The sequence below is a fragment of the Falco rusticolus genome, chromosome 2 (assembly GCF_015220075.1).
Source record: "Falco rusticolus isolate bFalRus1 chromosome 2, bFalRus1.pri, whole genome shotgun sequence".
Lineage (NCBI taxonomy): Eukaryota > Metazoa > Chordata > Aves > Falconiformes > Falconidae > Falco > Falco rusticolus.
Window position 1 is genome coordinate 58452667 of NC_051188.1, and position 24603 is coordinate 58477269.

A 24603-nucleotide genomic window follows, 5' to 3' on the forward strand; every position below is an offset into this window, starting at 1 on the left:
AAACCTGCATTATCTAGGAATGCAATACTTTTAGAAAATAATATTAAAATCTTGCTGCACTTATTATAGCATATTTTCATGACTGAAATCCATATTCAAAATTACTTGCTCATAAAACCGTAACAGGTTAAACATAAATCAAAATACTAAGCCATGACAGTTTCTCTTACAACTACGTGAATAACCTGCCTGATGAAGTAATTAACACCTAACTTTTAACATCATCAAACTATTCAGTTGGAGGCTAGGTAGTATTCATGGAAGTTACTCTCTAGTCAGTGATACTATATATTCATTTGACCTCATTGACTATATATGATCTCATTTCTTTGAAATAGATTTAATACTGTGGACACAGTATTTTCCTGAGCCACTCTACCATTTCACAGACCATCATTCTTCGATTTATAACACAAGCGTAAAATATGTCATAAAAAACAAACTGACTTGATCTAATTCTCTGTCTCTATCTCGTATAAAACTTCACAAAACATTACAAGTTGTCGTACTGTTTGTACATACATTTTATACGATGCAGCCAGCCAACATTAGGCAGACTGTCCTAGAATTTTGTTTTTAAAAAGATCTCAATCAGTAAGAAATTATAGCCTGTATTTCATTTTTCAGGTGTGAGTTGCAAGGTGAAGACAGACACATCATTAATACTAGTTCACTTGTTCACAACAAATTGCAATAGCCTGCAATACCAAAAGCTGTAATGTGATGAACATATCACAAGCCTTTTGGTATTTTCTTCCAAGGTAGTGCCTATATACTGACTATAATCCATTATGCTGCACATGTATACCCACTTCAATTCTTCCAAGAGGAGTCAATCTATCATAAAACCTATCAGAAGCAAACAGCGTGTGGTAGCAATAACAAGGAATATCAATACACTATTTTGAAAACAAGAGGACCTCAGACCCTGTAGCAGATATATTCTATACCGTCATCTTCTGGCTTCTTTAATATATGCATTTTGTGCTCCTTATAGAAACACATATCAGCGTCTATTTTCTTTGTAGGTGGTGAATATATAAGCAGTGTGCTTGTAATTCCAAGTCCTCTATATCGATTGTCCACAAATGTAACAAGCAACAACCAACACGGCAAGGCGCAGGGAGCCCAAATTTTGAATAGATTTTACTACCACAGCAACAATTATTCAGAAGGAAACATGAGTAATAAAAGACACAACGTCACAGCAACATTTCAGTTTAACTTTCCTTCTGGGGTAATAAAACATTTGGATGGATGTATCACTTTATTTTGTCACATAGTTTACACAGGCAAAAAGGAAACTTTTTACAGAGAAAAGGCTGGGATTTTCAGAAACTACTTTCTTTTTCTAAAAACCCCTGGGAACCAAAGGAAGTAAATTTCTCATTTGTCCTCAGAAGATATTAATTAGACTTGACTTAAAAATTTTCAAAATCTTCTTAGTTCAGCTATACTTACACTGTTATTAACTGATACTTAAATGGATGGTGCCTACCTTCTCCATAAATTAGGTTTCTCACTGGACTAAAATTTTGCCCTAATCATAGTTCAAAAGCTTATTAGCATCTCAATTCCTAAGGCCTTTACAGAAATACTGATTTATGGTAAAGTTCAGTAGAACCATATGGTAATACATTCATTGATCCTACATTCACCAAAAGTCTTGAATGCACTTAAATTAGCACTACAGTTGATACACAAATTTCCATATATAAAGATGTTTCATATACAAACATCTTTAATAAATGTTAAGAAGTTTCTAAACAGTGCCTTATTTTATTTGTGTTGCTGCTGTCTTTGGAAGTCCATGGATAATTATGTTCTTGGCAGAGTTGTAATATTTAACCAATATTTCCCCCAGAATCAATAACCCAAAAAGTAAGTCAAATGGTTCACTAAAAAAGATTATTTGTTGATTAGTATTCAAAGAACAAATTTGATAACATATTCAAAAAGTTCCGATTTAACAGCAGAAAAAAAGGCCAATCCAGTTCTAACATGTTTTATGGATGTTGCTATAAATGACTCAAGCCCATATCCTTTTCCTACAGCTCTCTCTTACGTGAATAATGTGCAGCCACCAGGTCCAGCGAAGCTATTCTTCCCCTTTATTCAGCAATTGTGAAACCACATCCAACAAGCCTAATTTTGAGCTGACTGCAGTTCTGGGCTCCCCAGTACAAGAAGGACATAGACATAATGGAGCAAGCAGAGGGCCACCAAAAAGGTCAGAGAGCTGGAGCACATGATGTAGGAGGAAAAGGTGAGAGACATGGGTCTGTTCAGCCTTCAGCAGGGAAGCAAAAGGGGAGACCTTGCTGCTGTCTACAACCACCTAATCAGAGGATACAGAGAAGATGGAGTCAAACTCTTCTTGGAAATGCACTGTGGTAAGACAAGATCTAAGACAAACAAGTTGGAACATGGAAAATTCTGATTAAATCTTAGGAAAAAAATCTTTCACATGAGGTTGGCCAAGCAGTGGAACAGGCTGTCTAGAGAGCTTGAGGAATCTTCTTCCTTGGAAGAAGCTGAGATTCACCTGAACAACGCAAGCCATGGGCATATTCATTGAACCAGACCTGCTTTGGGCAGCAGGTCAGGCTAAATGACCTCTGGAGGTCCCTTCCCATCTAAGTAATTCTATGACTCTATGACTAGTGCCAATGAAGGCACTAGATTTCAGTGCAACTATATTTACTGAATGCTACAAGACATTAAGCTGTAAGCAAATCCTCAGTTGTTAAATAACAAATGCAGCCATTTTATATTGAAACAATCTCTTTTGTAACAGTGGTTATGTCTAATCTATTCTACTGTGTTTTTATCTAATAAAACTGTTGTGGTTTAACCCTGGCTGGTGATTAAGTACCATGCAGCCACTCATGCACTCCCTCCTCACCCAAAGGGATGGGGAGGAGAATCAGAAGGCAATGTAAAACTCAAGGGTTGAGATAAAAACAACTTAATAATTGAAATAAAATAAAAACAAAAGAACAGTAATAATAAGAATAGCAATAACAATTATAATGAAAAGGAGGGAGAAGGGAGAGGAATGAAATCAAAGGGAAGGGAGAAAACAAGCGATGCACAACACAACTGCTCACCACCCGCTGGCTGATGCCCAGCCAGTCCCCGAGCAAAGATTTGCAGGCCCTGGCCAACCGTCACCAGTTTATACACCCAGCATGCTGTCTCATGGTATGGAATACGTCTTTGGCTACAGGTCACCTGTCCTGGCTGTGTCCCCTCCCAGTGTCCCGTGCCCCTCCAGCCCTCTCGCTGGCAGGGACTGAAAAACTGAAAAGTCCTCTACTCAGTATAAACATCACCCAGCAACAGCTAAAACCATCAGTGTCCTGGCAGCATTGTTCTCGCATCAGAGCCAAACCACATCATTGCACCAGCTACTAAGAATAAAATTAACCCTATCCCAGCCAAAACCAGGACATTAACAAAGAGTGAAATGTCACCATGCAAATGAAATAATCTGTGTTTTCATCTATATACATGTATAACATGAATCAAGGCAATGTAACCAACTCCAGACAGCTGTTCATTCTGAATGGAGAGACTCATCAGACATGCTTCAAAGACAAGTTCATCGTATGACGATCAAAGATAAGTCCATCCTATGAGGAGCAGCTAAGGACTGTGGGTTTGCCTAGTTAGGAGAAAAGGAGGCTGAGGAGTGACCTCATTGCTCTCTACAGCTTCCTGAGGAGGGGAAGCAGAAACGGAGATGCTGATTTCTTCTTCCAGGTACCCAGTGATGGTAGAAGGTGTGGGAATGGTTCAAAGCTGCATCAGTGGAGGTTTAGACTCTACATTAGGAAGCATCTCTTCACTGAGAGGGTAGCCAAACACTGGAACAGACTTCCTAGAAAGATGGTTAGTGCCCCAAGACTGTCAGCGTCTAAGAGGCATTTGGACAATGCCCTTAACAACATGCTTTAACTTTTGGTCAGCCCTGAAGTGGTCAGGCAGTTAGACTAGATGATCAATACAGGTCCCTTCCAATTGTCCCTTCCAACTATACTATACTACACTACACTATATCCACAAACCCATGAATTTAAACAACCCAGCAAAACATATCAGAATATGCAGCAACATATTATTCATAGCCCCTAGGTGTGGACCGAGTGAAGTTGATAGTACCATACACAAAAGCTGAGAAATCAAGCTTTGTACAAAAGTCACACTTCCCTCTCTCTGCGTGAATACCTAGGTGTTCACTTCTTTGCAAAGCCTACACTGGTTGCAATAGTAACTTGTTACTCCCACACTGTTCAAATGTGCATGCTGGTTGCTGATTCCCATTCATGATCCTGTGTCTTCATCTTCACCTGCTTAATGGACATCTCTAAGTAAAGAGTGTATAGTTAGTGGCCAGAAATAGCACTTCACAAAGGATTACTTTGGCCTTATGCAACACATAAGATTTTCTCAGAATCATCTTATTTCAGTATTTTTCTAAATATTAATATTAATGAGATCTTAACTTCTACTATTAATATTAATATTCATTAAGTATGATGACATAATAGCTCAGTTTGGCAGTGAACAAAAAATGCTATCCGTAAACTCAGAACAAACTGAACAGCTAAGTACAATCACACATGTCTCTGGAGTCACCAGACCTTTCAAGAGTGAAAGGCAAGGATAACGCACTGATGATCTATTCTGCGCAATAGTGACACAACTGTGCTGTCAATAAGGACTGCAAGGATATTTTCTATATGCAGGCTGAATCTGTACCTTTTTATAGAAGACTGGAAACAATCAATACAATAATGCTACAAAATAATGATTACTGAAAAATTCTGCAGTTTTACATTGTCCAATATCATATCTACTTACGCAAATTAGTCCAGCAACAACAGTAAACATACGATAACAGAATAATTTGTTTACCAACATGCATTATCTTAAGGAAAAAATAACCTTCTCATCCAGCTTACAGTAAGGCGTATGTTTTCATTTCAATAATGTAATCACACAACAACACATCCAGCTTTCTGAAATGAAAATCAAAGTTCTAAGTCCACATACGGCGCTCTAGACATTTACAAAATATTCTTGCTAATGTACCTGTAGCTTATTTTTCATTTCATTCTTTAATACAAAGAAACTATATATTCCTTAGTAGGAAACCATTATTATGAATGTTGGCATTATATTTTGGGAGGGATTAAATATGCAGTAAATCTGCATTTTTGTCAATCTTTCTTTTAAGTTTATATGCCATGGTATTGCCTGCAGTTAAAAACAATCAAATCAAAAAGAGCTGAGAAGTTAAAAAACAAAGACCAAATGTCACAGCATGTATTTAGATCACTTTCTTAAGCACATGTAGAATATTGTTTAAATGCTTACCTTAACTATCCCACGGATATGCATTTTTGCTATCATCTCTGCAGTGTAAAGAAACATCAATAGAGTATCAAGAGCAAATGTCACATATTGGAGAGGAGGATAATGCTCGAAGGTCTTTGGAGTGTTCATACAAACCGAAATAACACTGATGATCGCACAGATGCGTAGTAAAGAGTGTACCCACTGGAAAGAAATCAAGACATTGCAAGATTTGCTTTGATGTTCAAAAAAAAGCTCAAATATTTAGCCTCCATAACTTGTACTGGCACTTAAATAAACACACATTTGCATTTTTCTTTTACATCATGATCCACATATTAAAAGTCTCCACCCAAAAACAAGCACTCCTGACTTTATTTATTTTTATATATATTACAGACATTTATATATAAATATAATATATATACATATATAGTTTTATTAGTTAATGTGAGAGGTTCCATAACTCAGAAACCAAGAATTAAAACTAAATCAGTCTACAATTTAAAAAAATAAGTGAGAGGCATGGGGATTAAAAGCATCCTTCCATTTGTGAAACAAATAAATATAACAGACACTATGTCACAGAAAGCTACTTCTTAACGTCAGTATTCACTTCGGTTCCAAACAAGTTTTGTTGCTATACAGTAACAGTTCATTTCTATGACTACTTAGGTCTCAGTCCCACTACAATCATTATTAATAAGGCTGATATTCAGTGCCAGTCACAGTGGGAGGTCTAACAAAAAAGAAGAATGTATCAGTACAGGGGTTGTAGGTTAGATTTTTTTTTCTTTTAAATCAATACACCACTGAAAGATCTTGAAGCCAGACAAGTGTAATGAATCAGAGTTGGTAAGGTCGTATCTATCAAAACAAGAAGGAAAAAACCAGACACTTCAGCAAGAAAAAAATTCTCCAACTAAAAACCACTGAAGTGTATAACAATTTTTCATCTGGAGAAAAATTCTGCACTCATTTACACCACCTGAGACCTTTTGATATTAAGATTTAAGAACACTCACCTTATTTAATATGCACTGTACGCTCACCTAAGTGTAATGATATTTGACCTGAATTGAATAGCTCTATCATTTGCATAGTCTGAGCCCAAATTAATAATTTGGAAGTGAAAAGCATCTGATAAATGATCTCTTATGTCCCTTTAACATCCACTTTGTTTCAAATCTTTTTTCAACTGAAAATATTAACATAAATACTAAAGTGTGGCTGATACAAAAACCGTTCTCTGCCACAGTAAAATGTTGGTAGTATACATGCTAAACAATATACTAGTCCATCAGTGTGACAAGAAAAAACTTATCTCTGTTGAAAATTAGTGTACTATGTGCCAAACCAGCATATATTTCTGCAATGTCACTTTATTAGAGCGGTTGTCACTACAAAGGTTCTACTTAAGATTATTTAGCACAAATTAATATATGGGTGTTGTCTTGTAAATTATTCAGGTGTTACAACTCAGCAACAAAGCTGAGGGGATCTGGCATCCATACTGCAAATGAGACAACAGTTCCATTCAATGAATTTAATGCCAACATGTATTATTTCAGAATATTTGACTTTCTGCTTTTACAAAGTAAAAATTTATACACTATAAAAGAAACTCTAAAATGCCTTCTCTGCAAAAACAAAAGTCATTCAAAATATAGGAATCCCACATGCACACTGGCTGCTGAATAAATAATTTAATTGTAATAACTGTATTGACATGGTAAAGGTGTTTTCTTAATACTGCAAATTCTGTTAATAACTACACTCCCAATAAAGCTTTCCCACGTTTCAAGTTTTTTACACCTATTTCTTAGAGCAGGATGTAGGCTAAATGATACCAGAAAAATGTGAGCTGTACTTCAAAATAACCAGCCAAAATACACTTTTATATTCATAAGTTTTGTAAAAGGAGAGATTTGAAAGTCAAAAGTGCCAACTGCTGGCTACCATTTTAGCAATGAAATGCTCCTTTTAATATCCTTTTCAAAAGGTCATTTTACGAACTTAACTTCTAATTTCAACAAACACGTTAGGAACCAGAGATATTGAAAGCATGGCCATTTAAAAAAGCAATTAGTAGATGAACTGGTTGGCAAACACTGCTTAATCATCCCCATCAGTCTGCAACAACCAAAAGAAAACTTTTTATTTAGTTTCAGATTTTTTGGCAAAAAATGAACTGGTAGATTAGCAACTATAGCTCAATACTTGTTTCTAACAAACATCTATTTCAGAATCTTTTGTGGAAGTCATATTTCAACAATACAAGTTACATATAATTTAAAATTAATAACTATGGAAAGAGATACCTACTGGTTTGTTAATCCACAGAATATCTGCATTGTCTGATAAAGATTCATCAGGACCAAAATCTGTAACTGGCTGGGCTTCCACCCTTGAACTCTGTTTCCTTTTTAGCATCCTGACGTTAACTTTTGTTATCTATAATCATGAAACCTCCTTGGGGAGAAAAAAAGAGAAGACATTAATTCTCTAAAGTCATTTTATAGTGCATTTTGAATAGTTTTATAAATAACCTAAATAATTTTGTTTTCAAGCAAAATGCCTTTGTACTTACTGATTATCAACATCTTCATTTTATTAAAAAGCTTTACCTATATTCATCACTGACATGACTCTTGTTAGTTTACAAAAATTTACATAAAGGTATGCAACACAAACAATTAACAGAAACTCAGCAATGGTGGCAGAAAATTGTGCCAATATGCAAAGAATGCTACTGCTGTGAACTTGAACCCAGAGTAATCATTGGATGGATTTGACCTGGAGCCATTTAATTTAATGGTGACATTTTCATTTATTACACTAGGCTAAGATAAAGCCCAACATGCCAAAGGCAAACAAGCAATGTTAAGCACCCAGCAGATGTTAATGTTCTTCACTGAAAAGCCTTTTTGCTATATACTACTATTAACATGTATTTTTCTAATACTTTTTGTTTGTTTGTTTTTAATGTTAAAGAGATTATGTATTCAACAGCCAGACAGCTGGCTGTCTCTGGGGCTTGTGTTGCCACATGGAAGGACAGAGGAAAATGTGCTGTTTCCACAAGGTCAGGCTGAGCCTGGACATTGCTGTGTGGGTGGCACTGAGCTTTCTGTATGTTTGATGATGTGAGCCATAAGCAGTAGACACATCACGAGAGTAGAAAGGTGGGTCAGATCTCATTATTGACTTTCCCACAGACACAGTTCACTGATCCCCAAGTCCAAATAAATGCAGAGATGAAGAAGATACACTCTTCCAAGGCATAACAGTCTGCTCATGAAATACAACTCTCTCATTCATGAAATACAATCCCTTAAGGATTTTTTTTTTTTCAGGAAAGCAAGGGAGAAGGAGAAAGCAAGATATTTGGACCGTGTTCTGGACCTTTACTCTGGACCAAGTGTGGTTTGTAGGTAACACTACACTTTCCAAAAGTTTGTTAAAATTAGTATAAAATAGAATCATAGAACGGTTTGAATTGGAAGGGACTTTCAAAGATCATCTAATCCAACTCCCCTGCCATGAGCACAGACACCTTCCCCGAGACCAGCTTGCTCAAAGCTCCATCCAACCTGGCCTTGAACCCTTCCAGGGATGGGGCATCCACAGCTTCTCTCAAGAGCCTGTTCCAGTGCCTCACCACCTTCATTGTAAAGAATGTCTTCCTAATGTCCAACCTAAATCTTCCCTCTTTCAGTTTAAAACTATTGCCCCTTTGTCCTGTCACTACAGGCCCTGGGTAATTACAGGCCTAAGTATCACAATGATGACTGCAACATGAACACAAGAGACACTGTCCTCAATCAGCTGGAGGAAACAGTGGACTCAGGAACACAGAAGTACCCATGTGCTTGGTCTCAGCTGGCCTCTTCAACCACACAGGCTGCTTGCTGCTTCATGTCCAAACACTATGCACCTATGCATCACTGGCTCTTCTTTTAGCTGTTAGGGCAAACATAACCTATTCATCTTCTTCCAAGTCCCTTGGAGTCTATTCCTGCTCTATTTTCTCTCTCAGGTTCAAGAGGTCAGCTCCTGTTTCTGTAATGCCCTTGCTACATTTTCAGAATTGTGGTTTCTCTTCTGATGTCTCTCCATACAGGACAAGCTCCATATGTGAGCTCCCTGCGAGTTTCTACAAAGTTTTTTCAGTACCTTCTTTTGTATCTCTCAGTAAACTAAAACTCCTGATCATGGTAACTGTGCCATCAGTATGACCTTGTGTTTTCCTACACACCTATCCCTTATCTCCTGTCTAGTATTTAAAAACCAAGTCTGAAACTTTGGTCTATCTTTGTATGGACCATTAAGCAACAGTGTCAATGTCTTGGATAGATGCTCCAGCTGCAGAGGATGACATTATGCAGTAACTGATTATCTTAAAATAAACAGAAATTATATAAAGGCACAAAATGAGGTACAACTTCTGACACATTTATTTGTGTTGGATGATCAGTCACAGCAGTCTTAGTACAGGTGAAACTGGTAAGCTGTCACTGAAAATTTGCAAATATTGTAAAATGAACATTACAAATTAATAGTCTTTCTCTAACAAATGAAGACAGAAATAATATCCCTATGAGTTCTACGTTCTCTTAATCTTCATGCTCAAGCTTCATGCTCTGACATCTTTCTCATAACTGAATTCACTACTTCCTCCTCTTTGGCAATTTTTCCTGCTTTCTCCTATTTATTTCTAAGGCTAATGTATTGACCTATTTTCTCTACTTGGACCAAAGAATAACTAGAAACACTAGAAGCCTCAGAGACGTCGGTGTACTTTTTCAGGTCATGAAGTCTTAAAACGGCTACATTTAGCGCAGTGATAAGTTTACTGCAACGTCTTGGGAACTGAATTTCTTAAAACCTTAGGGGGAAAAAAAGACACTTTTCAGAAAGTTTCTCGCAAATATGTTCCTTTGGAAACTGTTAGTCGAAAGCTAATCAGTGAATTAACAAAATAATTTTATGGTTACAATTTCTGGTAATGGCTATATGACAGTGCTCCTCGTAAACTCTTAAGAAAATACATGCCAATAAATAGAGAATCATTAAGATAAGTACAATCCATAATTATGAGCAAAGGCTCAGGATATGAAACACTAATGAGTCACTACTGATTTTTTTAAAGTAAATGACACTAAATAACAAGCTATGTCCATTTGAGGAAGAAAGTACATAATTATCAACTGGCTATTACGGAGGCTCTGGGTTTTTTATGCTTTTCTCAATATTACTTATTTATATGTCTGATGTGTAGGAAGATCAGCCATATCCTTCTAATAAAATTCCCATTTACCCTTCTATGCAGTGCTGGGGGGTGTTTGGTTTTTTTGTTGTTGTTTTTTTTTAATTGATCTGGGCACAGAAAATATTGTGAACTTTAAATGTCCATAATGGATTCAGTTCACATACTTAAATGTTCTGACTTAAGAGATCAGAATTCTTATTTTTAAGAGGTGGCCTTGAAGGAAAATATCACAATGTATATAAGCCCAATGGAAGGGAGGAAATGTTCACGAAATGTAAGAACAACCTTGTTCACCTCTCTACTTGAAATGCCCACAAAAAAAAGTGCAGAATAAAGATGACAAGCCAAGAATCTTCCGGAAATAGTCTTTAGCAAGACTATCCAAAGTCTAACATGGTTGCTCTCAAGCTTTTATGCCATTTTTTTGTTGTTGTTCTGACTTCTTTATTCTTCCAGGGAACACACAGGCTTTTTTCATGTTTGTTACTGCAGAGTAACGCAAAGCTCAGTACAGCCTCGGGACTCTTCCATGGGTGTAAAGAATTTTAACTCCTGGACTACAATACCTTTTGCACCTGTTTCTGCAGGGGAGGAACCTGCTGAAAGATGAAGAGGAGGAAGGGAGCTGTGCACGAACACCTTCTAGCATGTGATGCAGTGAGCATCACACCAAGCTGTGCTAATGGGAAGGCTGTAGGCCTCCCTAACCCCAACTACAAATCCACCCCTGCAGTTCCTGCATTGATTCTCATACATATCATTAGGTCCTTCTTTGATCACAACCTGTTATTAACATGAAAGGCTTATTACATTCTCTAGGATATATTTCTAGCTGCAGAGTTTTTAAGAAGTATTGGGTGCAGGGCAAAGACAGGTTTGGAGACAAGAAAACATGGAGTTTTGGGTCTACATCCACTTCACATTTCTTTGGAGTACTTTCCTTACAGTATCAGTGAAAAACCACAGCGCAGCCGTCAACCTTGTCAGGGAGGAATGTTGTGTATTTGCTTTTAAATCTCTCCTCTATTTTTAGAAGCAAAGACAAACTAAAGGAAGAAAACAAAATAGAAAATTACTCATACACTGCGCCCCTTCAGATCCATATGGTCAGCCTTTCCTCTTCCTCTGTCTCCTTGAACTTGCAGGTATGTTCAGCAACCACTACACTGTTTAAACCACCATCAATCACTAAATTTGAAGCTTCTGCTGAAATGAAAGGATGCTAGCACAATAGCTAGTGAATGTGGACCCACACTGCACTTGGGAAAAAGAAATCTGAAGACCCAGTCCCAGTTTGTGATATGCACGCTAACCACAAGACACTCCTGCTGATGGAAGTTTGCACTTCCTACAAAAATCAAAAGACAATTTTAAAAAAATAGCTGATCCTACACGGTATCAAAAGCTGAGAAATCTGTTTCTTGTGTATAAAGCAAGCTCACTGTATACAGCCAGATCTGGTCATGGAATCTCTATCGCAAAGTCAGGAAAACATGCTTATAAATGCTCAGGTATACAAAGAAGGCAGTTGAAAAATGACATCACAGAGAAATAAATAGGAAAATAAAGCAGATATTCCTACCTGTCAGTTAAGGAGAGAGTTTAAAAATCAGACAAATCCTTGGAATTAGCAGTGTCTGGCTTCCAGCATACTGCCTGTTAACTTTGTCACCTGAGATCATGTCAGCACTGCCTGAAGGTCCTCCCAGGGCAGGCCACCTACAAGCACTCTCTTCAAAACCAATTCTCTCTTCTTTGAAAATGTCAACTCCCAACTTTTCCCAGAGCTGGGACACACACAAGTGGCACATACAGTCCTAAGAGAATAATTATCTTTGAATCTTTTACTATCTGTGGAAGCTGAAATGGGTACAGTAAGAGGATGTGAGCACCCATACACATAGCATGATGACAAAACCCCATTTCCACATTATACATGTAAAAAACTAGAAGGCTAACTTAAAGAAGAAATTGCTCTTAACCACAGTATGCATTATACGGTTAAAGGAAAAACGTAAGTTCTCGTTCTTTCATCTCAATAGCCTCCCTCCCCCTTAGCAAATTGTTGTTTCTCTGTGGACTGCTCCCTCCATCCCCACATTCTTCCATCCCCATGTTCTTCCATCCCTGCTTTTGGGTGCAGGTATAGGTGAATGGCATTTCAGTATTTGTTTTCATGTTGCAAAATATTTGAAGTGAGCAAGTTACACAAATGACAGTACAGATATATTTCGTTTTAGAAGGGCAAAGACAGAATTCCAATGGATACAACCACATGGCACTATGGATGTTATTAACTCATAACTAGTTTCAAGGAAAAACTTACTTTGGTACTTTTTCTCTCTGTGTGGTATCGTTATCGCATCTGATAAAATGTCCTAAAAGATATCTTCATTATTTTGAACACAGTATACTGCCAATAGCTGATTGAACTTCAGTATTTATTAAGACCAAACAGGATTCTTCACAAAGAAGTTATACTGAAGGGAACACCCTAAAAATCAGTTTAATTCGCATTTTCAAATCATTTGGATACAGGTAGGAAAGAACAGCCAGTGACATCTTGTACTTACTAACAGGACCCCAGATCAAAAATACTGGACTGGGGTTCACAGATCAAGAAAGGTTTAACAATTGCTTACAGCTGCCAATGTAAGAACTCATCTGAATATAGACAGGTGTCCAGACTTTAGTTCTTTGCTCCCAACACATCACCTGTGTCTTATAATCCGCTAAGGACAATGCTTACACAATATTTATTTCTCAAATATAAGTTCTTCCTCTCAGACCTAGTCAAAATAATTCAGACCTACTCAGCAGACAGAATCAAGTATCACAATGCATACAAAAGCAGATCTCATGTAAGCCAGATACAATACACAGCCTACCACTACCATCACATAATGTCATATCACAAGTCCTTTTTACTATAAGCCTTCTAACACCCAGAAGACACAGTTTCAAATAAGCTACACGAGCGTATACACGGTGCCGTGATGCAGCCAGATACTTCATCATTTTAAATAGAATTGGTTAGCTTTTTGACATTTTTCGGTTAAGAAATTGGGTTGAGTAAAAGAAAAAAAAATACTGAAGATGATTTTTCAGATGGTGCTGTTAGACCACACCATGGCACACTCCACCATGCCACTTCTTTTACATACAAAGTAGAGATCAAGCTACTCAAAAGCTAACTCTCTAGTAAAGAGTAGATACAGTCTCACATTCAGAGTCCCAGCTCCCCAAGTGTCCCGAAAGGAGGGACACATCTGAGCATGAAGTGGCTGCTTCCCTGTACAAGTAACCAGCTTTTTCTTCCAGTGGAAACCAAAGCACAAGAGTGGGCAGCACCCTCAGTCTCCTTCCAACATGCTGGCTGTTGGCATGACTGGACAACAGGGCAGCTTACCAAGTCCTACAATTTAAGTATACCCTTAGACATTACTCTGTCAGAATGGTTACTAAAATGCTAGAATTTAATGATGGCCTCTGAATGCACAGTAATTAGATGCGGAGAATATATTGATGGCATTATATTGCTTTTATGGATGTATAGCACAGTTTAACAGCTGCATTACCTAAAAAGTTCACTTCAGCTGTGGGCCACCTGTGGGCCACTTACTCACCACTTGCTGCTCTAGGATTAGTCTACTGCAATGTAGCCTATATGAAAATCCTTAAAAGCCCATAGCTAACAAAGACATGCAGCAACGTGCTCAGTCAAAATCATGCTGGAAAAAATACAAGAGCAGTGTTCTGGGATTTGCTTTTGTGCTCTATTCATCTTAGGTAGAAATTGTGTCACAGCCCTCTCTGAGAGCAAGAGGGCAGGTAGCAGTAGGTCATTCTTTGAAATGATTCAGGGAGTAAGCCATCCTGCCTCTAAAACACCCCACATTCACTAACCTGCCATGAATACTGCAGATATAATTTTTCAGGGTTTTAAAGAAAGGGATGAGGGCATCCTTCCCAGAATGATGCTGGGGTGGAAAAGGAGCTTCTCTGTAGGCAGATGGCTGGCAGCATGCCTGCTTAAGTGATTATTTTAATGTTGCTGGGATTTTGTTATACCACTAATTACATGTTAATGTGCCTAGAACCTTGTACACACATCTTTTCATAATTTAAATTGAAATACAGTAAAACTTAAAATAAACAGTGGTTAGCATTGCCACAATTTTGGGTAAAATAATTATTTAAGAAATTTGAATATTCTAGATCATCTTCCCTTCCCAAATTCTTCCCTGTCAATCATTTAAGGAATCGCCATCAAAACAGTTAACACCTATAGATTTTAAACTTGAAATCCTCAAAGCAAAATTAGGGCTTCCTTTTTGCCATTATTATCTTTCCTTTAAAACAAATATATTGGCTCGGGATACACAGTCTCATTGCTGCAGGGTAGTTCCTAGAAGGTGCAGCCATAACCTTTGGTACTATACTATCATCTTCATAAACACAATGATTGAATGCAATGCCTCAGGAAGGAAAGGCCAAACCCAAAAGCTTTATTTTGGGGAAAAAAAGTGTATGGAAAACTGAGATCATAGAATCATAAGCTAACTCAGGTTGGAAGGAGCTCGGGAGGTCTCTAGTCCAACCTCCTGCTCAAGCAGCATCATTCTGGGATGACAGCTGTTCAACATCATTGCCAGCGACATGGACGGTGAGATTGAGCGCAACCTCAGCAAGGCTGCTGTTGACACCAAGCTGTGTGTGTACGGTCAACACACTGGAGGGAAGGGATGCCATCCAGAGGGACCTTGACAGGCTTGAAAGGTGGGCCCATGCAAACCTCATGAAGTTCAACAAGGCAAGTGCAAGGCCCTGAACATGGGTTGGGGCAATCCCAAGCACAAACACAGGCTGGACAGAGAATGGATTGAGAGCAGCCTTGAGGAGAAAGCTCTGGGAGTGCTGGTTGAGGAGAAGCTCAAGATGGCCCCACAATGTGCACTTGCAGCCCAGAAAGCCAACTGCATCCTGGGCTGCATCAAAAGAATCGCGACCAGCAGGTTGAGAGAGACGATCCCCCGTCTCTACTCTGCTCCTGTGAGACCCCACCTGGAGCACTGCGTTCAGCTCTGGGGCCCCCAACACAAGAAGGACATGCACCTGTTGCAACGAGTCCAGAGGAAGGCCATGAAGATGATCAGAGGGCTGAGGTACCTCTCCTATGAAGACAGGCTGAGACAGCTGCGGTTGTTCAGCTTGGAAAAGGCTCTGAGAAGACCTTCCAGCAGTCTTCCAGTACCTAAAGGGGGCCTACAAGAAAGCTGGGGAGGGACTTTTTACAAGGGCAGGTAGTGATGCCTGACAAGGGGTAATGGCTTTAAACTGAAAGAGGGTGGGTTTAGATTAGATAATAGGAAGAAATTCTTTACTGTGATGGTGATAAGACAGTGGAACAGGGTTCCCAGAGAAGCTGTGGATGCCCCATCCCTGGATGCATTCAAGGCCAAGCTGGATGTGGCTTTGAGCAACCTGGTCTAGTGGAAGGTGGAAGGTGTGCATCCCCCACCCCCACCCCGGCAAGGGGGTTAGAAGTAGATGGTCTTTAAAGTCCCTTCCAACCCAAACCATTCTGTGATTCTATAATTCTATGAACTCTGGCGTTAGACCAGGCTATTTCAATTTACTCGGGTTACTCCAGTCTGGTCTGGAGACTACAACTTCTTTGAGCATCTTGTTCCACTGTTTGATTGCTCCCACGATGGGAGAAAATGAAATAGAAAAAAGAAGACATGAAAGATAAAAATATCACAGAAAATAAAGAAAAATCACCTAGCAGAACAAAGACAATTTGCAACCATAGTCTAGGAGTGTAACTCCCAAAGCAAGACATTTATGAGTACTTAACAATACAGAAAACCTTAAACAAAATAAAAGAGGCTATGGAGGTAAAGAAAGGGAGAACAGAAAAAGATTTTAAAGGGAAATAATACATGATTCAACCCGTAAAGCCCATATTAGGCTGACTTTGCTCTTTACCTCCAAAAAGATTTCAGGCTCAAAATCTACAGGACATCCAAGTAATTTTCCAACCATGGAAGCATTGTATTAGTAACACATTAAAAACCGTTTGTGAATACAACGCCTCTATTCTACTCATAAACACATGAAAAATCTTGTTTACAGCTGCCTGAATTCCTAAATACCTAGTGGAGTGGGGAGGAAACTCAAATCCTCAGAAGCCAGTAACAGTTCTATCTCATTATGAGATACCCATCTTATCTGTGAAAATCCGAGACTCTCCAGCTCTTTCACAGCTTGGTCCAGTAGCCTGTTACTCCCTACAACCCAGCTTGATGCTATTCACATCCTGTGGTGAAGGTTTAAGACCTGAAACCTCTGTGACTCAAGTCCTGGGTTTGGATGAATGCCACATAGTTCTTTCTACATAGTGTTCATGGTACCAGCAATGTCCATGAGCTGGCAATAAGTCAAATCAGATTAAGTTGTATTTCCAAGAGGTATAGCTTAAATGGGAATTAACTGTGATGGACCATTTTCAGACTAAAATAAACAGACACACCAAACAAAAAGTCTACATTTTTAAAGCACAAATGACATGTGATTGTTACGGCTTTAAAATTTCATTTTAAAACACAATATTGAGCTCAAAGTTAAACAAAAATTCCCTGAAGCATTCCTAAAAGTCACCAAAGGTATATGCACGAGTTTGCAGAGAGCTGTAGTCTTCCAGCAGCCAGACACCAACTCAAAGAAATTTTTTCTCCCTCCATTGAAGTTTCTTTGTGATTTATGCAGCAAAACTGTGCTCATTGTTAATATGTACTGTTTTCTAGAAGTGAATTAGAAGGCAGGTGCGATGTGGCTGGTGTGGAAGGAAATGGAGAGAGAAGGCCAATGAAATGAAACAGGAAATTGAAGATGCTTAAGACAAAACCAAAACACTCAAACAGCATTCAGTTATTACTTCCTCACTGTGACTATCTGCCCCCTGTAAGTGACTCAGAATGCAACAATGGGTAACCGACCAAATCACAGCTGACTTTAAAGGTACAATCTGCATGTAAAGGCCATCAGAAAGCACCCCCCTTCCTAAAAACGTGTCTCTCACATTACCGGACTGCTACAATAAAAACATGTCAACAACAGAAAGACGGTAAGTGCCTCTTCCTCCACTCAAGGCACAGTGTTAAGACCCCTGAACCTGCACGTTAGAGACCGACTTCAGGCCTAGGTACGTCGCCCCTCCAACCACCCCAGCCCTGTAGCCACCTAGGCCCCCCCCTGCGGGAAGTGGCTCCCCCGCACACCCTGCCCCATCCACAACCACCCCATTAAATCCGTCACCCCCGGCCTGCGATAAATGAAGAGGCCTGCGCGACTGCGAGGACACAACAGCGGCACATTCTGGCCCCGTGGCGGGACAGGGAGGGGACCGGGGGCAGGAGGGACAGGCCCGCCCCGGCGAGGCCCAGCGGCCGCAGGCCCAGAGGGCGGCCCGGGGCGCCCCCTCCCACCGCCGGGAAGGGCGGGTGGGGCGGGCGACGAGGAGGGCGCCGCCGCCCCTGCCCCCCGGCGGAGCCGGCCAGGCCGCTCGCCGCGCCCGTCGCTTCCCCGAGAGTGGCCTGCCTCCTCGGGAGCGCCACGGCGGTCGCTGGCGACCGAGAGGCCGGGGGAAGGGGGCGAGAGGAGCCGGGGCCCACCGCGTACCGAGCCCAGCGCCGCGCAGCAAGCCGCGCCCCGCGCCTCCGACCTACCGCCAGCATCTGCCTTCATGGCGCGGTCGGCGGGGGCCGGTCCCGGCCGCCGCGGGTGTGTGAGGTGTAACGGTGTGTGCCGGCCTCGCACGCCGTCCTCCCGCGGCGGATCGGGGCGGCGGGGCCCGCCCGGCGGCGGCGGCCGCCCTCGGTCTCTCGGCAACAGCGGCGGCGGCCGCGGGGACGGGGCGGGGGGCGGGCGGGGCGGCCTGGGCCGGCGCCGGGGAGGGGGCAGGTGAGGAGGGGACGGTACCGGCCGCACACACGCACGGTGCAAACAACAGCGGGCAGCACCCGTGAGCTGCCAGAGCCTCCCGCCTGAGAGGGAATCGCGCTCAACGGCTCGGGAGCCAGGGGCGGCCGGTGGTCCCGGCACGCACAACGCTCCCACGGCCACCCCGAAACGTGTCGGCTGCGCCCCGACCCGCGCCGGCGGTGAGCGGAACCGGAGAGCACCCCCCGGCTGCCACCCCCGGTGTCACCCCCGGGTGTCACCCCCCGGGCAAGCAGGCACAGCTGCTGTTTCCACAGCCGCGTGGCACTGGAGCAGGACTTCTGGCAGCAGTTTTGTAGGTTTTTGGCTGGGGCTTTTGGGGTGATCTGGTGTGTTTTGGTGTGGTGGTGGGGTTTTTTTTGGTTTTTTTTTTTCATGGTACTGAAAAAAGTACATGGTACAAGTACTAGGATGGGTTTATTTTGGTAAGAAATCTTATCTGAGCATCTCAAAGTTTTTTTTAGTGCTCGTGCACTTTGCCGCTGCAGAGCGTTTACTTCACTGGTAGCATCAGCTGGGTGCTCAGGTTAATTTTCGAATAACTGAAGAGCCAAATAAAGGCTCAGTTTTGAGCTTCACAGTGAAATCATAAAATAACACTGCCTGTTGTAAAGAGACACCACAAATAAATGAATGAATGAATAAATACTTGGGAAATAGTTTCTGTAAATGAAGTTGCTGTGTTCCAGTCTGTATGCTTATTTTCTTGGCCAGAAAAGGTTAATTTCTCTAAAGTATAATTTGTCTTTAAATGAAACTAGTATATATGAAATAACGTAAGGCCATCCCGTAGTCTTTTGGAGCTTGTAAAATTAGCAAAATTAAAGATGTAATCCTGCAAATGCACTGTTGCTACAATGGCATTAAAGACATGGAATAGGATTTGAAAAACAAAACCCTTAGCAAAATACCCCAGAAAGCAGAAGTAAAGTGGATGGCATAAACTGTATTAGGTTCCTTTAAAGTATATCTGTTTGACACTTTGAACAAAAACTAATAAACCAGTTAGGGAGCTGGCATCAGGATTATGGATGCAGGCCTGCCAGCACTTACATATGTGCATTACCAGCATTAGCAATTACAGTAAAATTAAGCATCTAATTTTAGTGTTTGCAGGACTAGTATCTTTGATAGCAATCAGCCAGCTGATCTCATGAAAAAAGAGGGGGGGGGAAATTTAAGGATAAATGTGCTTACAAATAACACTTTACATTTTGTCTTTTTCCTCTGCAGTTAGATTTTATTACTTGGGCTAAGTTGCTAGGCACTGTTATGCTGTTGCTGATAGCATCTCATAAATGAAAACTGACAGTTGCAAACAGTGAAATGTTGCGGCTATATCTAAGCGAAAGAAACCAGCATTTGCCAGCAGATGTGACTCTGTACAACAGTTTTTCTACAGATACACTCACCTAGGAAAAGCAATTATTGATAAAACAGCTCCAGTTGAAAGGGACCTTGGGAGGCCATCTGGTCTGACTGACCTCCCAAAACCAGGCTCAGCTATAAGATCGTACCAGCTTGCTCAGAGCTCTGTCCTGTTGGGTCTTGAAAACCTCCCAAGACAGAGACTGCACAGCCTCCCTGGGCAACCTGTTCCAGTGCTTGTCTGTCCTCATGGTGAAGAAATCTTTTTCCTGACAGGTTGTTGTACCCTCTCTCATCTGCTGTTTCTCCTCCTCCTCCACTGCACCCTTGGGAAGAGCACAGCTCCATCCACTTGACACCTTCCTCATAGACCCTGGCAGACTGCTCTTGGGTGCCCGCCAAGCCATCCCTTCTCCAGGCTGAAGGAGAGCTCCTTCAACCTCTTCTCATGGAGCAAGTGCTTCAGCCCCAACCACCTTTGTGGCCTGCCACTGAACTTGCATATTAATGTCTTCCATGTACTGGAGGGGGGCTCAAAATCAGATGCAGTATTTTGGATACCATTTAATGAATGGCAAATAAAAGGGGATTAATTTCCTTACATGTGGTTTGTATTATAGAATATATATTTCCTTATGTATTTCAAACTTCTGCTGTTACCTGCTATCGTGTTTGGTAACACATTGTTAAATTTTGCCCTGCCTGCACATACTGAGCCTCTGTGAACTGTAGGCTGCTGATGGAGGCCCACACTTTCAGCAGAAGGCCGGATTCTCTTGGGTAGCCTGTCCTTGAGTACAACTTGCATCAGATGATGCCAATGCTGGAAGAAGGGTTTAGCCCTTGATGCCTTGATGTACCTGCCTATACGCACAGGAAAAATAGTAGTCTTCCATTTAAAAAACGGTGCAGACAGTGAAGTTCTGCTGTTTGCAAGAAAAAGCCCTTTCTTGCTTTCCTATTTCACCACAAATTTACGTTCACATCTGTCATGGGAAAAGCAATTATGAACATTTTTGAACTTGAACGGCATATAACATAAGTATAAGGATGAAGTGGAAAACTTAAGATATTTATAAAATTACTGATACAATTTTTCAGAGTCTAGCAGTCATTTAAAGTCCATACCAATGTTTTATTATTTAGGGCTGAAGTTTGGTTTTATTTTGACTTAGACAATTCCCACTGACCTAAAGAGCAAGCCATAAACACACAGATAAAGGCTGAATTTGAGAGTTAATTTTAAAATGTTACTTTCTGGTAATGTGAAATAGGTCAAAAGTAGTAAAGATTTACCTTCATCCCTATAAATCTAGAAAAGATAAAGGAATTTCAGGTTTCAAACTTCAACACATGGATGAAACTGGCCATGGGGAAACTTCCATTTTAAAAATTTTGGAAAACTCCAGAAGACTGATACTGAGAATTCAAGGTGACAATTTCCAGCCTTACCTATCACTTTAATTTCTGTAACATGATCTGCAAACACAGTTAAGATCTTCCTGGATCAAAGGTAGCTAACAAAGTTTCCTAGACCTACTCACTCAGTAAGAACTGAAGAAAAATGGGAAATGGAAAGCATCTGCTTAGCTTTTGTATGTTTTGTTGCAGAATTTGGGTAGCCCTCAAGCTCTACTTTTTTCCTGAGATGCTCTTAAGCAATTAAAAGGGTAAAAATTAGAGTGAAGTGTTTCTAGAGTGCACCAAAGCAGGCAAGTAATGAACATAGTCTTCTTCTCCATTTTCGGTGAGGAAGAGCAGGAGTTAAGGAGAGAACGCACTAGCAGGTCCCCAACTTGTGTTGAGTCCAACTGTTCCATCTTATAAAATCCCATTACTACTCTCCCATTTTCTGACATCTGTATAAATGTGCATGTTTCCACAGCAATACATGTGCTTTAATTATCCTACTGTGATTCAAAGGAAGTAAAGCCACATTAGAAATCATGCAATTATGAGCTTTTATTTTTTAATTTATTCAAGTTTTATTTGTAGCTCTCTTGTCCTTACTTTCCGTAAGTATCTGTTAAGGAGTTGAAGAGTAATGTAAACTAATTTTAAAAACACCCCAAGGAGCTGAGCCTATTGGAAGTGCCATTGTTGGAATTTGATTTACCAATTCTTAGGAAAGAATGCACTGCTTGGTCAGGTTTCAGATATTCCATAATAAGTAAAAATAATTCATTAAATATTCATTTTGAAATCATGCTTGAGCTTTTAAAAAAGGTCACAAAATGTCATTTAGAAATTCAGAATTAAACTGCAGACCAAAAGGAAGACTTAATGATTTAGGCATAGGATACGAGTCAAAAACTGCTCTATACCTGCTGTGTTCCTGTCTAGCCCCAGGGTGTCCAAAGTTCTTAGTCATCTTAATGGCAGTTAACGTAAATTCTCCCATAGTCTGAAGTCCTGCTCTGCACGCGCTGAGCGGCACCCTGCTTTTGCCAGGGCTCTGTTGTGATTCAAACCAGCCCAGTAGCCTGGCTTTCTGCCATCCATCTGCTCTGCATGGCTCAGGCTGAGGAGCGGTCTCACGCTGAAGCGTATAACCATAACAGAAACAGTCGTGGAGCAGCATCAGGCTAATGACTGCAAGAGCAGATCAATTAGTGTTCATGAGTAATTTTGATTGGGGTGGATTACAAAACTGTCTGTCATTCTTGAGTGTCTGTGACCGGTGTCAACATTGGTGAACCAGAATAAAGGACCAAGAGTATGCTTTTCAAAATTTCAAACCTTAAGGAGGATCCTAAGTCTACAATTATGTATATGTTTTGTTTGCTTTCAGAAAGTACTGAGTACTCAGGGGCAATAACAGTGTTCACCCTGCCTTGACTTTTGCTTAATTTCTGTCTCATGCATTTTTTGTTTCAGATCAGGCAGCAGGACCCAGTGCGAGACAGAGCATTGAAACCATACGAGATGTTTGCTGTTGCCTGGAGAATCTGGTGTGCATATGTTCAACTCGGGCATTTAACCTGAGTTGCTGCATTTTGCCTCTAAGAAGTCAGCAGTATCTATTTTTTCATTTACTGTCCTTACAAACTCTTTGGTCAAAAAGATGAGAATGATCTTTCGTTGTAACTCATTCAGGTAACTAGTTAAAAAAAATAACAAAAAATCATGATCATTCATTATTTTTATTGTATTTGCCACTATTGTGGATTTTTCAAGATTCCCAGAAGCAAGGAATGTTGTCCTTTGAGACATAAGGCACAATTTGTCCTCAGAATGAGAGTTTATGTTCAAAAATGCCCATTTATTTCCTTTCTTGGCCTCTTCAGCACTACTGTTAGCTTGGATTACACCAGACCTTGACTAGCTTTCTGAAATAAGTGCTAAATGGTTAAGAATGCAGTGGTATGTTTTTTAGAACATACTATTATTGCTGGCATTCTGAGCTGTCTTGCAAGCTCATGCTTAAAAATCTTATGCTTCCTTAAGGCCTCTGTAAAAGCAGGGTATTATTGCCGTTTAGGGGAATTAACTAGTAAACATTAAACAAACAAAAGACCTACCTACTATTTAAAGTGTCAACAGGGACCTGAAAGTGTAAGCTAGGGTTTTACACTAGAGTATAACACAATAATATCTTGATTAATGTTGGCCTATGAACTGTTTGGGTAGCTTATATTCACTACTATTCAGGCCAGCTACATTCAGGCCAGCTCAGCTTTAATCTTGTTCTAACCTTGATCCTATAACTCCAAATGCTATTTCTATTCCCTCTGTGACACCATCAGCTGTCCCAGATTCCGTGTCATGTCAGCAAAATTAACACAAGGTTTTCTGTTCTGCACAGCTTTGTCATACTCTGTCTCTTGCTCCCTTCCAAGGATGCCATGGGCTAGCACGGTAATGACTCTCAACAGCTGCATGCATTTCTGAACTGTTTAATTCAGACGGATTTTAGTTAACTCCATCAAGTACTTTGGTCCATGGGTATTAAAGTGATCTGTTGCAGATCTTTACAACCATCTCATTTAGTCGTTATATATTCTTGGCAGAATTGATGAAGAATTATTGGAAGCTTCCAACTCTCCTCATTCCATTCTCTTATGGAGAAATAGTAACTTGTTTTATATGTTGGATTTTCAACTTCTGGTTAACTTTAGAAAATTGCTATATAAATGAATGTCTCTGCAATGTATTCACTGATATAAACCTATGGTGTTACTATAATGGCTTCCATGGAAACCCAGAAGGATTTTTTGACAAATTTTGGTGGTCTCCAGTATTTTGTTAAGCTTACACTGTTCACTGGATATGCATTTTGCTTTGTTTTGTTAAAAAAAAAAATTCCTTAAAAATAGCATGGAATGTGGTTTGCAAACCTAGTGGCTTCATTAAAGTGAAAACAAAATTAAGCTGGCCACTAAAAAGGCTGTAATAAAGGAGAAGCAGTCTCTCTGCCTCCCCACACCAAATAAAATCTTGTTCAGTAGCACAGTATGTCATCAGAGTCATAGAATTATGGAATATTTGAGGTTGGAAGGGATCTCTGGAGATTATCTAGTCCAACCCACCTGCTCAGAGCAGGGTCGCCTAGAGCCGGCTGCCCAGAACTCTGTGCAGATAGCTTTTGAATATATCCA

General features: G+C 40.3%; 1 protein-coding gene across 3 annotated transcripts in view; it reads right to left on the minus strand.

Moving 5' to 3' along the window:
• The window catches only part of NALCN (sodium leak channel, non-selective), a 248258-nt gene extending 229707 nt beyond the window's left edge, over nt 1-18551 (minus strand). For all 3 annotated transcript variants that reach the window (XM_037377624.1, XM_037377625.1, XM_037377626.1), the window contains exons 1-3: nt 18364-18551; nt 7687-7833; nt 5383-5565 (exon numbers count right to left, since the gene is read on the minus strand). In XM_037377624.1, the coding sequence (XP_037233521.1) occupies nt 5383-5565; nt 7687-7794 (291 nt within the window). In that variant the 5' untranslated portion in view covers nt 7795-7833; nt 18364-18551. The remainder of the gene's footprint in view (nt 1-5382; nt 5566-7686; nt 7834-18363) is intronic.
• Nucleotides 18552-24603: the final 6052 nt, after the last annotated feature.